At 41.5% G+C, this 13,404-nt stretch overlaps 1 protein-coding gene across 1 annotated transcript in view; it reads right to left on the bottom strand.

Moving 5' to 3' along the window:
* Positions 1–3,174, bottom strand: part of cacna1aa (calcium channel, voltage-dependent, P/Q type, alpha 1A subunit, a) — a 93,557-nt gene extending 90,383 nt beyond the window's left edge. The window contains exon 1 of the mRNA XM_076266688.1: positions 2,912–3,174. Coding sequence (XP_076122803.1) covers positions 2,912–3,174 — 263 coding nt within the window. The remainder of the gene's footprint in view (positions 1–2,911) is intronic.
* Between the last annotated feature and the right edge of the window lie 10,230 nt (positions 3,175–13,404).

Genomic DNA, 13,404 nt, shown 5'->3' with positions numbered 1-13,404 from the left:
TGTGACTATACCTCTGAAGACTTAGGGAGCACACACAGCAGTGGTAAACACACACACACACACGCACACACACGCACACATGCATGCACACACACACACACACACACACACACACACACACACACACACACACACACACACACACACACACACGCACGCAAGCACACACACACACACACAAACACACACGCACACACATACACACACACACACCATGTGTGGCAACCTCTCCTACACACAAACACACACAGTTAAGCACTGCTATACGATTTCATAAGGTGGTCAATGGAGCTATTCTTAGCAGGCATTTGTATAAGGTTACATTCCATTTACAGTAGCAAGAGAGGGGGTCTGTATGCGGCAGTAAAGGCAGGGAGGATCGCTATCCTGATGGCCAGTCCATTCAATACTCAGGGAAAAGGGGAGGCAAGGATACCTGAAGTTGCTCAGAGCTCTATTTCCCTTAGATATTCATCTGCGTTATCACAGAAATGCTCAGAAACATGTATATGGTGACATATATTTGCTTTAGGAAATTGTTCCATACGTTCAATCGCGAGGCCAGCATTCTCTTCCAAAAGATGCCTTTACCTCTGATAGCTTCAGCATGCAATTTCTGTTCCACTGTAAATCAAATAGTTATGTATGCATAATGCTTTATAATGATGTACGCAAGGCACAAACCATGTTTGTTTAAATGTTTAGATTGGCTACCTTTACATGCATAATACTGGTATACCTGCTGTCTGTCGTAACAGACGTTGACATGGGTTTGGATGTTCAAGTCCACCATTCTGTCCAAACCCACTAATCTTGTGAATTTTGGACAGCACATGTTCAACAAAGACCTAATCAATAGTATTACCTGATCGTGGAATGCTGATGTGGGAAAAACTGAGTACCCTGAACTGGCCAACTGGTCCAATGGAAGGACATTGCAATCCTAACAACCAGGGCCAGGCTCGACATCAGACGACCTCAGGTGTGACCCGACATGAGGTTGGCATGTGCTCTCGCTGTCACAGGGCCAGATGCACACAGAGCAGACACACAGCCTGAATCCCACGGCTGAGAGCAGGCATTTTTCTTCAGTTTGTTTTGACCATTCTATGTACCACAGAAAATGCCCCGGGGGCAATAGAAGAAGGCAGCAGGGTGCTCTGGTTGTGCATTTATGTGGGCATAAGATTGACAAGTGATGTGATGGGAAAAGCAGCAGCCAGCCTGTGATAATAAGTAAAGAAAGAAAGACAAGGTTTTCTCTTTCTCTACTACTGAAATCAGATTACAGTACATGTGAAACTAATGTGACATGGCCAAATAATAGTCAGGTGATTCATAACATGCATGTTGATAGTCTATTCAAGAGCAAGTTTAATCTCCGAATCCAGGTACAGTCAAACACAACAGCAGGCAGAGATAGAGGCGCCACAACCACACGGGCATTAGACAATGCAGCTAAGAATAGCCTCAAATATCAAATATGTAGCAAAACCAGACACCGTCAAACCAACATGGTATAAGACCACCCCTCTTTTGAGATTTCTTTATAGCAGCTCTTAAAACAACAAGAATGGTCTATATTGACCACTACTTTCCAGAAATGTCCTGCCACACACACTACCAAGCACTGATGCACCATGTTTGGGGAGGACTAAGGCACTTCAATATGGCACTTTAATGTGATAGCAGACCTGCATGATGTGACACTAGTGGAAAACCATCTGCTTTGTGGCTCTGTGGTGTGAAAAGTGAGACAGGGGTCAGACATACAGCGACTGCCCACAAGTCAGAATGGAGTGGAAATGCAGGGAATATGCTCCACGCTAATATATCTATAGATTCTATATTTTTATGCTTTCTCATCTTATGCGCACACAGTGTATGCCCAAGATGATTTTGGAAGTGTTGATGCACTGCCAGGTTTAAAACTGAAACATTGCATTGCAGTGAACAAAAGACTATCAAACAAATGTTGCTTATTGCATTAGGGTATGGCGTATTTACAGACAGCTATAGTGAAGCGCACCATAACATAACAATGGCCATCCCTCAAATTCCTTCAATCCCCTTAGTTCTTACTACAAAACTCTTCATGGGCAGCCTATGATAGGTGACATTGTGCAAACCATTACTCTCTGAAGTTCTCTAAAGGAAAGTATTATAAACACAACAATTACACACAACCATACCATTAGCTGCCATCCCAATCTGCTTATAGTGAAGTCTCACTGTTCTACAATAAGTACCAGAAGAGTAACATTCTATAATATCAAATGGTTCTTGTGCCCTTTAAAACGGTAGCACGGAATACGTGAAAGAGGAGGGACCTGGCTCACACTGTCCCTCATTCTCCTGAAGCCCTTGGAAAAAGGGAAATGGCTGCGTACCCCATGCCCGCCTCCTAAACCCCAACACACACGTATATGCCCACCCCACTTCGTTTTGAGTTTCGTGTGATGCTGAGCCCAAACTGCACATTGCTGACATCAGCAATCGCCAGTTCAGCGCCGCCACGCCACTTCCAAGCCACAGCTTTGGAAGCGCCAATCTCCAGGCCCTCATGTCACACATCATGCATAAGAATAATATTACAGTTTACAAGCCTTATACTCACAATAACACGATAATAATAATAATAATAATAATAATAATAATAATAATAATAATAATAGTGTTTTACAATACATTTTAAAATAACCTGTCCTGAGAAACATGTACCCTCGTCATATTAACAGACTAATGAACAAATTAATCGAGAAGAAAACGCTGAACAATTGTAGCCCATATTGGCCTCGAATGTTTGCTATGCTATGTAGAAAACACCTTGATTGTATGTATTTGGGCATACACCAACTGTACCTTCACTCCAGGGGACAGAGTTGTAATGGTGAGGACATTAAAAGGATATGGCCATTCGGTGATCTTTTTGGCGTATTTTCTCACAAAGTTGTCCTCGCTGAAGATGAACAGGGAACGGTTGACAGTGAAGCAGTTCTGTCGAACTGGTATTGGATTGTACAGGGCCATAGTTCTGGCTCGCTGGGCCATGGACTGCTTGTACACCCTTTGAGCTCCCGGCGGGCCACCTTGTCTACTGCCGCCGCGACCGGGCCCCCCTGGGCCAGGTCCTCCACCATACCTGGACGGTACCTCATTATCAAACCGAGCCATTCTATCGACACCAAAGGCCAGTCTTTATGAAGCAGCAGAGAAGAAGGCGAATATTCAACGCGACCACACCACATTACATCCCATCTGCTTCAAGACTTCATACGTGTATAACTGTATTGTACTCTCACGGTGTCATATCAGAGACGGTTGGTCTGAGAACACAAGCCCATTAATAGCGGATCGATGCTTGTATTTATAGGGAAGTGGAGGTGTGAAAAATGCGTGGAAGAGGGAAAAAACGTGCGGTTTCGGTTGAATGGCTGATGCTCTTGCTGCCCACCTCCAAATGCAGAGCGCTTGTCCTTCACTTGGTGCTTAAGTCAGCTATCAAGAACAACATATTCCGATGAAGAATTAGTGCATTAACAAGAATGGATTAATGAGCTCCCGAGATTCCATTTTCATGGAGTCTTAAATGTCTCCCAATGCGTTTGCCTGGTCATACATCTCTGAGGCTTTCCTTAGCTATTCATATGATTTCTCTCATGAACACAGTAGTGCTACCATAATGGCTGAGTAAAAAAATAATTGCATTTGAAATGCTATCGTTCGTTACATTTAGCATGTCTTTTCATTTAAGTGTAATGACTGCAGCAACTGATGTTACTGATATTAAAAGAAGAAGAGAAATATTATTTATTTATTTTGTAACATCCGCAATGTTTGGTACAGTGTGGATGCTACCTTCCGCCACCTTTCGCAAGCTTTCCTCTCACATTCAGACGACCGAGCTTCTCGAGTGACAATTGCATGTGACATTTGTTAATATTTCATCACACTCGTCGTTATTTATTCTCCAAAGAATTATAATCATAAAATGTTTGTTAATTCCCTGCAGCTGTAATTATGTTTTTTTCATATATCAGACGGCATCCTTTTCGCCACAGCCATCATCTGCACTCCTGTGCTGGTAAAGCAATCCATGCTAGGTAAAATCCAACGGAGGTACGTACGGACATTGAAAGTAGCATCATCAATCCTCAGAGTATGACAACGAAGACAGCTCCAGCTTTTGGTGGTCTCCCGTGTTCTCCACCACCAAACTATGGACAGTCGCTGGAGCCTCGCACCTCATCCTCCTGCGCCTCGGGGACTCATCCCGCTTGATTTTGAGGGGGAAAAAAGAACCTGCGTCCAGTCCTTCTCTTTCCTTGCGTTGCTTTGCTTTCCCTCGCTCTCGTTGCTCTCTGTCCAGCGCCCCAGGGGACAGAAAGAGGTGGCTGATGTGGAAGAAGAGGCGGGTTGGTGTGGTATGGGGACTTTCGCGTGGAGGATCTGTCTACGAATCAAAATTGGAGGGCAGGGGCGTCGGGGTCCGGTCAGCTGGCAGGTTGAGGTATAATGAGCAACTGATCAATTTAATGCAGCTAGAGCGCCTTCCCCAAAATCTCTGGCCAACACTTGCAGCACATGACGCACGAAGAGCCTCGCATTGATTCGCTTATCCACTACTGCCGTCCAACTCCAGAGCATAAGCGTTTTAACGTCCTCTGCTACTGTGAGCCTATTCTGTCTCCTCTGATGATAGCCAAATACCGTCACGGTCATCAGATGTTTTTTCCTCCACTTGCCTGGAATTCTGGGTGTGTTAAAGAAAACTAAGCTGAATGCAGCCGAGTCGAGAGAGAAGTTGGGTGGGGTTTATTAACTGTCCACTCTCTGAATACTGACATATCACTGTCAGGTGTATGATGTTTTTTTTGTTGTTGTTTTTTGCACAAAACTGTCTTTGAGTGCTTATTGGGCAGCTGTGCACGCGCGAGCGTGGAAGCGTCAAGCGCGTCTCGAGGGAATCAAAGCAGAGAGCGAGAGCATAGCGTCTCTAAACAGAGGCTACTGGCTATTCTTAGCAGTCGACATTTGGCAATAAATGAATGGAAGGCTTTCACAGGGAGAGGATTGCCGTACATCTCCACAGTTGCTACTCCCAAGGGTGCTCTGGGCTGATGCTTGCTGCTCTCTTTTCCCCTTGCCCCCATTTAACTGTGATAATTGCACTGTTTAATCATGCCCACAATTAAAGGGAATGTGAACTGATTCCGCTTCGACGGGTAACTCTGTGGGACCGGATCGTGAACAAACTTAACAACAAACTTACAAATAATTGAAAACAACATAGTCTGTGACTGAATTTTGCAGTCAGAGGTCACAGAACAAATATTTAATTTATTTCTGTTGTTTTGAAGCATATCTCTTCCAACAGATAATTTCGAAGCAAAAACGTGAACGAAAAAAAAAGGCTTAGTAATTTATGTCCGGAGAAACATACTGTTTTGAGCCAGCAGCCTGCTAAAGAGTGGTCCAAATACAGTCTGGGTCACTCCACGTCTGGTCAACCGCACGCAAAGCATTTAGCGTCAGGCAGCGATGGCTGTTGGTTATGGGTTCGCACACGAGAGTTGGTGTGTGAACCAACATGCCTGCTGAAGCGAGAATGTCTGCGCCCAGGGTGACAGGGCGCATCTCACACTGAAAACACTGCGCTCTGTTTGTTGCGTGCAGTGGAATGGATCAAATTAAATGACATGTACTCTACCTACATTGTTGGGTAGTTTCTCCAAGAAGGAGCAGCATTAGACGGCGCTTTAAAAAAAAGTAAAAAAAAAGCATTGAGAAAAACCCTGTCCCTGACACTGTCAGTAACGCGTATGGAGCTGTCCCTGGTGCTGAAGTCAGTCTAACATACTTCTTCAGTTGTCAACCAGTCATTCATTTCATTTTATCTGAAAGAACAATACTTTACAATACACAGTGATGTGCAAAACGTAGTGAGCTAAGCTACAAGCTACTCTATAAGCTATTAAAAAAAAAGGAAATCTGGCGATTCTCGAGGACACGAGTACTGTCGTTGGGGGGGGCAAAACAATCTGTTTTACCTATACTGTAGCTCGAGTTGCTGTAGCCAACAGTTAGAGATCAAGGCAGCTACAGTGCTACACTCTAGGAGCATGTTCATGAGCCCCTATGTTCATGCTCCCAGAGCGTAGTCCTGTAGCCTGAAGTCTGGCTGCTTTCCCAGTTGTTGTTTTTTTCCGTACTGGCAGTACTATTCAAGCTACATTTTGTAAGTAGCCTAGCTTGCCCATCACTGACAATACAACATACTTGTTTAGACTCAGGGCCTTCCATCAAATAACATACATAACAGATTAGAATTTAGAATTACTGCATGCAGCCTGCACCCCCCCCCCAATTTGCAGGCCAACATACCATTTCACAACTACCATGATAATGTGGTCAAAATGAATCCAAGACAACTGGTGTGAGACTGCAGCTTTATTCATGGCACCGGAGACGTGTTACCCACATGAAATGTCAAGTAACAATCCCACAGCTCTGTGGCTTCTTATGATCAATCATCCATCCAACCAGTTAGTATTAACAGAGATAAGGATATTACAAAACCCTTTAACCTTCCAATGACCTAGGCTATGTTTGTGTCCCTGGGATGAGGACAATCAGACACCCTACAACATACATTCTTCTTACTCTCTGGAAATTTCCACAGAAGGAGGCTTCATGAACAAAAAAGAATGCATAGCACATATGCATGGTTAAACTGAACATTTCATTAAATGAGAAACTGATAACAATTATACAACAATAATTTAAGGTTAGGGATACAACGTGAACTGTGCTTCACTGACAAGCAGGGCCTTCCAAGCCTGCATAATCTCAGACTTAGAGGCAGAGTCGTCAATATTTCAGATCAACAGGACACTCAATCCTTCAGGACAAATGACACTCTCAGTGCTACTCAGGGAACATATCATTGACTGAAACTATATCATGGTTTGGTCTGAGCCACTATGTTTGGTCCAATTTACAGAACCAGAACAGTACAGAAATCTTTTTTTTTGGTAGGTCATGAGGATGAATTTGCTGAATTTGACAAAAAGTGTATCATTATGGACCCACCTTTCAGACCCGCCTGCCACATTATTAATCTGGCCCTGATATAAACAACAAACCAAGAGATTGCAATTCCACTACACTAGAAACAGCAGGGTGCAGTCATTATATGGTGTGAAGGTCCTTTTTTTCTGTGTGTGTGTGTGTGTGTGTGTGCGCGCGCGTGTGTGTGTGTGTATGTGTGACTTCATACACAAGAATGTGCACTGTATTAAGAGAGGTCAATTTGGTCTTCAGCTGCCATACTAAACCAAGATGAAGCTGTCATTCCCATGACATTACAGTATATGGGAGAAGGGGACAATCTCATTTCATACTCTCAGTTGAGAGATGAGAGATGAAGAAGGGATGAAGGCTTTAGTGAGTAAAGGTAAGGGCAGCTGAAAATGCCCATATGGTCTGGTAAAACCTCATATTCAGTATGCAGGCTTATGTACAGGGTTCCCAGTCTAAGTCATATGTGAAAAAAATCCAAAAATCCACAACTACTCAAGCAAGCAGTAAAGCTAATAACCAGACAAACACCGATTCTGTGTGGAAATCTATTTATATTAATGTATTTTGGCAAGTAAATTTTAAAATGCTACAATAAAATTCCCTGATATTCCATGACTTTGCCCCAAAAATGATAAAATTCCATGTCTGGAATAGACTTTCCAAAATTCCATGATATTCCAGAAATTCCATGACCCGTGAGAACCCTGTATGTAAGTTCTGTCCTTAAAATACAGGAAGTAACTGTGCAGTAGACAAACACTGTATGTACATGCATATAACATACATACATACATATTATACATTATATTATTTGTTTATGTGTACAAACATACACATATGTTCATAAGTATTCATGTTCATGTTCATTCCTTGAATTTCCCCTGGGGATCAATAAAGTATCTATCTATCTATCTATCTAATGTAATAAAGTCAGAATGTAGCCTCGTGCTTTTAGCACAAGCTTCACGCCAAGGTTCCACTCTCTACTGCGGACATGGAGCGATGGTGTTGTCACACAGCGGGGGATCACAAGAGAACCGCCCCAGGAGAGCAGACCCCTTCTCTCTCCACCACAGGGAGGGCTCGTGCTCATTAAAGTTCCCCACTCTAATCTGACACAGCAGCAGCCGCCACCGCAGCAGCAGCAGCAGCAGCGCATACTGTAGCAAGCAGAGCAGACACAGCTTAAACAGAGGCAGCCCTCCTGACACGCCGTCCACCAGCTGTCGCCAAGAGACACTTTTAGCCCCTTGGATGAGAAGAGTTAAATGCATCTCCTCCGTCGAGTTCCCCTATCTTTCTTTTTTTTCTTCTTTCCTTCAGTCACATGCACCATATCTCACTCCCTCTCCCTCTTCCTCACTTTCTGTCTTTTCGATGTGTTCTTTTGAGCTAAACAGCAACTATACCTTCAAGATATATGGACTCCGTATATACTTTGCATATTGCTCCACCATGATGCTAGAAGCCTTAGTAGCAAATGCAGTGATTCAAAATGTACTCCATGAATGAGCATGTAACTGCACATGCATATGTGGATAATATGTGCGTGTTAGTCTGGCCCTTCCTACCCTTCATATGTGTGAATGTAAAGCATACACAAGTCTGAGGTTGGAAAGAATTCAAAGAATAAGACTGTGCAACCATGTTCCGTCTAGCAGTAGCTGGGTATCTCAATGATTCATAAGGTTGAATTATTCATTAACCCCAAGCACATAGGGCTGCCTGCTCTGCTCTCGACTTAACCTTTCTGTGCCTAGGTTAAATCCTGCACAGCTGTAAGTTGTGTGTGTGTGTGTGTGTGTGTGTGTGTGTGTGTGTGTGTGTGTGTGTGTGTGTGTGTGTGTGTGTGTGTGTGTGTGTGTGTGTGTGTGTTCGTGTGCGCATTAATATGTGCTTGTGTGTGTGTGTTTGTGTACTATGGACAGTACACAATATGTGTAAACTAAATTATATTTTCTTAGAATTTTGCATGAATTGTAATAATATTAATTGTTGACAAGATATTGTATTGCATACATACTTTTTAAAAGGAAGTGTTCTTCAGACAGCAGCCATTGCCTTCCATTTATGTTGAGATGATATTTTATTTATATTTACAATTCAACTGAATAAACTATAACACAAATGTTTATTTCAACAGCTTCTGTAAGCTCTCTTCCTATGAATAATTTCACATAATAATTTCACACAAGATTACATGAAGGACACATATTAGAGCTGCCCTGCACAACTTCTGAGACCAATAAATGTACATTTTCAATGTAACTACATTATTGTTGAGTGAGTCAAATTCTTAAAACATATATGGTGTTAATGTCAGTAATTGGGGTGATTGACGCAGGGCTAAAGCACCTCCTCAGACAAATTATGAGTAAACTATGAAACAAAGTATGAATTAATCCATACTTATTAGACAATTTTGTTGAGACAGAGTGGAAACTTCAGATGCAAAGCACATCTGCAGCCTGGTGAGGCATTCATTCCAAAGAGCAATTGTAATATCCATTACAGGGTGTGCAATACAATCAACTTGCTCCACAACAATGTCCCGTTTTATCATTTTACAAACAAAGTTAATGTCATAACTACTAGGACCACTGTTTGGTTAGTTGTCGTATATTTCTGCTTTTCCTTAACAATTAACCTATACTGAAACACTTAATGATACTCGGCACCACCAGAGAGATGGCACAATGATATGTGCTCTCTGTTGTCATGTCTAAACAGAAACACACACACCCTGAGTTATTTCCTTCCTCTCCATTATCCATTGCTTCTTTAAATATCAATTTTAACAACACATCAGTCTGAAATGTAAAGTGGTGGATTGTACTGTAGATGCACTAAATACGCATTTGAATCAATACGGTGAATCATAGCCTCTCAGACAGTGCTCGAAGCTGCTGGTCTGCTAACGATTTCCTGTGTTGAGGACTCCTAAACCTGTCAGTCACAACGTCCATTGAGAAAAGGTGGACGACTGTGATCTGATGAATGGGATGCTGTGCTATACTTGATAAACACTGCTGTGACCTTAACTGCTCCAAGGTCACTAATACATTGCAACGATACAGCAAGATGACACAGAGGTCTAACATGAAGCCAATATTAATGTTGTTAATATGCCATAAATATTTGTGTATCCCTCGCATGTATACATAAGTAATGGAGACTTAAAATATATGATTACTTAAACAAAACAGTTTCACAGAGCATGTCAGTGTCAAACAAAAGCAACATAACAGTGTAGTATGTGTTTGTCTTAATATTTGCATTGTGTTATTGCTGCCCTATTTTTCAAGCTGATGTATGATTAGCATATTCATAAATAACGGCTTTTATTCGTATGTGAGCAAATTGAATACAAGAGACATTTTAAATCAATATGAACACTACTTCATATTTAAGTGTTGTTTTAGCTTTAGTAAGAACAAAAGACCATGTAGAAAACCAAAGCCTCTCTTCTCCTTTCTGCCTAGGAAGAGAATGATGTCACTTAACCTTGAGGCGGATTTCACAAACTGTATTCTCTTGGCTGAGGACTCTTGGGATATTAAAATTTTCATTGATAAATGTAATTGTTAGGAATTCCCAGTGGTACACCTGAGTATGCCTCTATTTGACAGTACAAGTCATACCTCTTACTTGAAAAGCAGCTGGTTTGTAGTAGTTATGTCAGCAGTCCCCAATTACTCTCCAGCGACACCTAGTGGTTCAAATAGGTTCAAATTGTGCTCAAAGGTATCTTCATCTGAAAGTTGAAAAAAAAAAGCTCATAAGTTTACATGCAAAGAGAGGAGAACATGCTATGTTTTCAATCTGACAAATTCATTAGAAAAACAACAGGAAGGTATATCATCTCATTCAACTGTGTGACACTCCTGGAGTTCATTGAGTTTCAAACAATAACACATAATGTTCATTAGCACTGGATATTCACTGGATTAGAGTGACTCTAATTATCAGCAGTAGTTATAAAATAATAGATTTCTTCCAAATCAGAGAGACATCTAAAACTAGGCACACATACTACCAATTATTTGCAGTTGCAGTATGTGAGTAAAGCATACATAGACACAGGGGACAATTGCCGGGGTCAATTTCACAATAGTGATTATTTTAATGAACATCCTATTCTTTTTCAATGGGATCAATGTATTGACTGAAATGAGCACTGCACACTGCTAACATTTCAAGAGGTTAAAGGGTTTCAGAGGAAGAGGAATTCCCTGGCTATCTGGTTACCTGTGTCTGCCACAGACATTACTTCCTTACTTAGTTACAGTACTCCCCAGCATGATGAACACAAATACTTAGCAGTAGAACACCACCACCACATTGTGGCAAACATTTGTGAAATTTCCAGTCTGTTTTCTTTTTACTTTCTTTTTTTTTTTTGAAAGCAGATACAGCTGTATGTGAACTGACGTGAGACTATTGTGACAAATTATTCATAGGTAGTACATTTCTCTGAAACTCTTCCAGGCAAAATCACTTAGAAATGGGAGCACATTACCCTGTGTGTTTCTTCCATTTGGATTCTACCGCCTATGAAAACAGCAAAACATTCACAAGGACAAGACACAATAAATGACTGTCCTATCTACTGTTAAAACCACAATAGTAACAACAAAACACACACATAATTTATAAATGGATAACAAGACTGTGTCAAATGTTTTTCTAGATACATTGATGTCACATAAAAATACACAAGACACAGATAGTAGTGAGATAAAAATATAAAAATGAAAATAATTAATACAAGAATCTTCTGAAAGAGGGTCTGAGTTAATGTGGAGCAGACTGGCTAGACCACAAGCATTATGTTAATATTTGAAGTTTGATTGAAGTGAATTTCTCATCTGTATTGATGCTGTTATTACAGCTTTCCCCTCAAAGTCAAATTACTCTTCCAGGACCTTCCAGAAATCTAATCTTCTAGAGTGAAAACACACATTGGTTTATCTTCAAGACGCTCTAAGACCCAGCTCTTCCTAGATTAACTCCTCTCCTAGACACCTTTAAACATATACCATGCACTGTTTTTTTTTCTATCTACTATCTCTCTTGAACATCCACTGGTTTCTACTTCACTTCTGCACCACCAACCACTGGTTATCTTGCATTTTACATAAATATGTATTGCTCATCTAAGCTTTCCTGCTGCATTGTAGCTTAAATGACATCCCTCACTTGTAAGTTGCTGTGGATAAAAGTGTGACAGCTAAATTAATACATGATGCATAAATGGTTAGGAATTCACTGTAGCAAGTGGCACTGGTGGCATTGTCAACCACTGTCATTCACTCCTCCACTGTGTGCCTCTGGGGCTAATCCCTAGTGCCGTGCAGATCTGCTGACTGCTGAGCAGTGCAGCGCAGCAAAGCTAAACTAAGCCACTGCATGTAAATCAGACATGGGCTGCTGTTTAGTCCACACCAAAGCCACAAACAACCCTTGTGTGTGCTGTTCACTGACACTTAGAGGGAATTACAGTCATTAAAGTCAGTTTAGCTAATTGATAAGGAGGGCCTGCCAATAAGAGTTCAGGCTGTGTGTGTGTGTGTGTGTGTTTGTGTGTGTGTGTGTGTGTGTATGTGTTTGTGTGTGTGTGTGTGTGTGTGTGTGTGTGTGTGTGTGTGTGTAGAACAGTTTTAAGTAGGCTATTTTGTGGAAAAGAAAGAATAAGTATCCCTTTACAGGAAATTACACACATGTTGGAGGTAGACCTGACGCTATTAATAATGTACATTTTGCTGTATTTTTGTCCAGCCCTGGATAGTGTCTAAAATCATAACCACCATTATGGTTTTACTGTCAGTGCAGGATGCAAGTACAAATATAGTCAGTAGGTGGCAGCAAACCTTTAAACAGTTACTGTTGTCGTTGTCGTAAAACAGCATTTCCCACAATGCTTTTCAAATCCAATATGGCTGCGTGCAGAAGGAAATGTTGAATTTAACATTTGAGCAATAACTTCAACTAGAATTGCGGTTCCGAGGAACTGCAAGAGTGGGTTTGATCAGTGGCACGGAACTCGGCCTCATCCAAGGATTCCAACGGTACCTCATTTATGAAAATCGGGCACACGGATCAAAAGTTGTCTGCATTAACGCAACATCCAATAAGCTAAAACGCATAAATAACATGGTTGCTATGCTGGTTGCTATGGTGGTCGCTAGGTTGACATTACAGGGGTGGTTTCTAGGTTGTTGCTAGGGTAATTAGTTAGTTGCTAGTAAGCCATCTTAAGCTGACTGCATAAAGTGATTATTTTAAGAGATACATTTTCAAACCAGAACTGTGTATAGGTCA

Source organism: Alosa pseudoharengus, unplaced genomic scaffold (assembly GCF_046254945.1).
Source record: "Alosa pseudoharengus isolate Yale_2024_CS ecotype anadromous, Long Island Sound unplaced genomic scaffold, YU_APseudo_1.1 YU_APseudo_1.1_scf_4, whole genome shotgun sequence".
In the NCBI taxonomy this organism is placed as follows: Eukaryota; Metazoa; Chordata; class Actinopteri; order Clupeiformes; family Clupeidae; genus Alosa; species Alosa pseudoharengus.
This window is presented reverse-complemented; position numbering and strand designations above follow the sequence as displayed.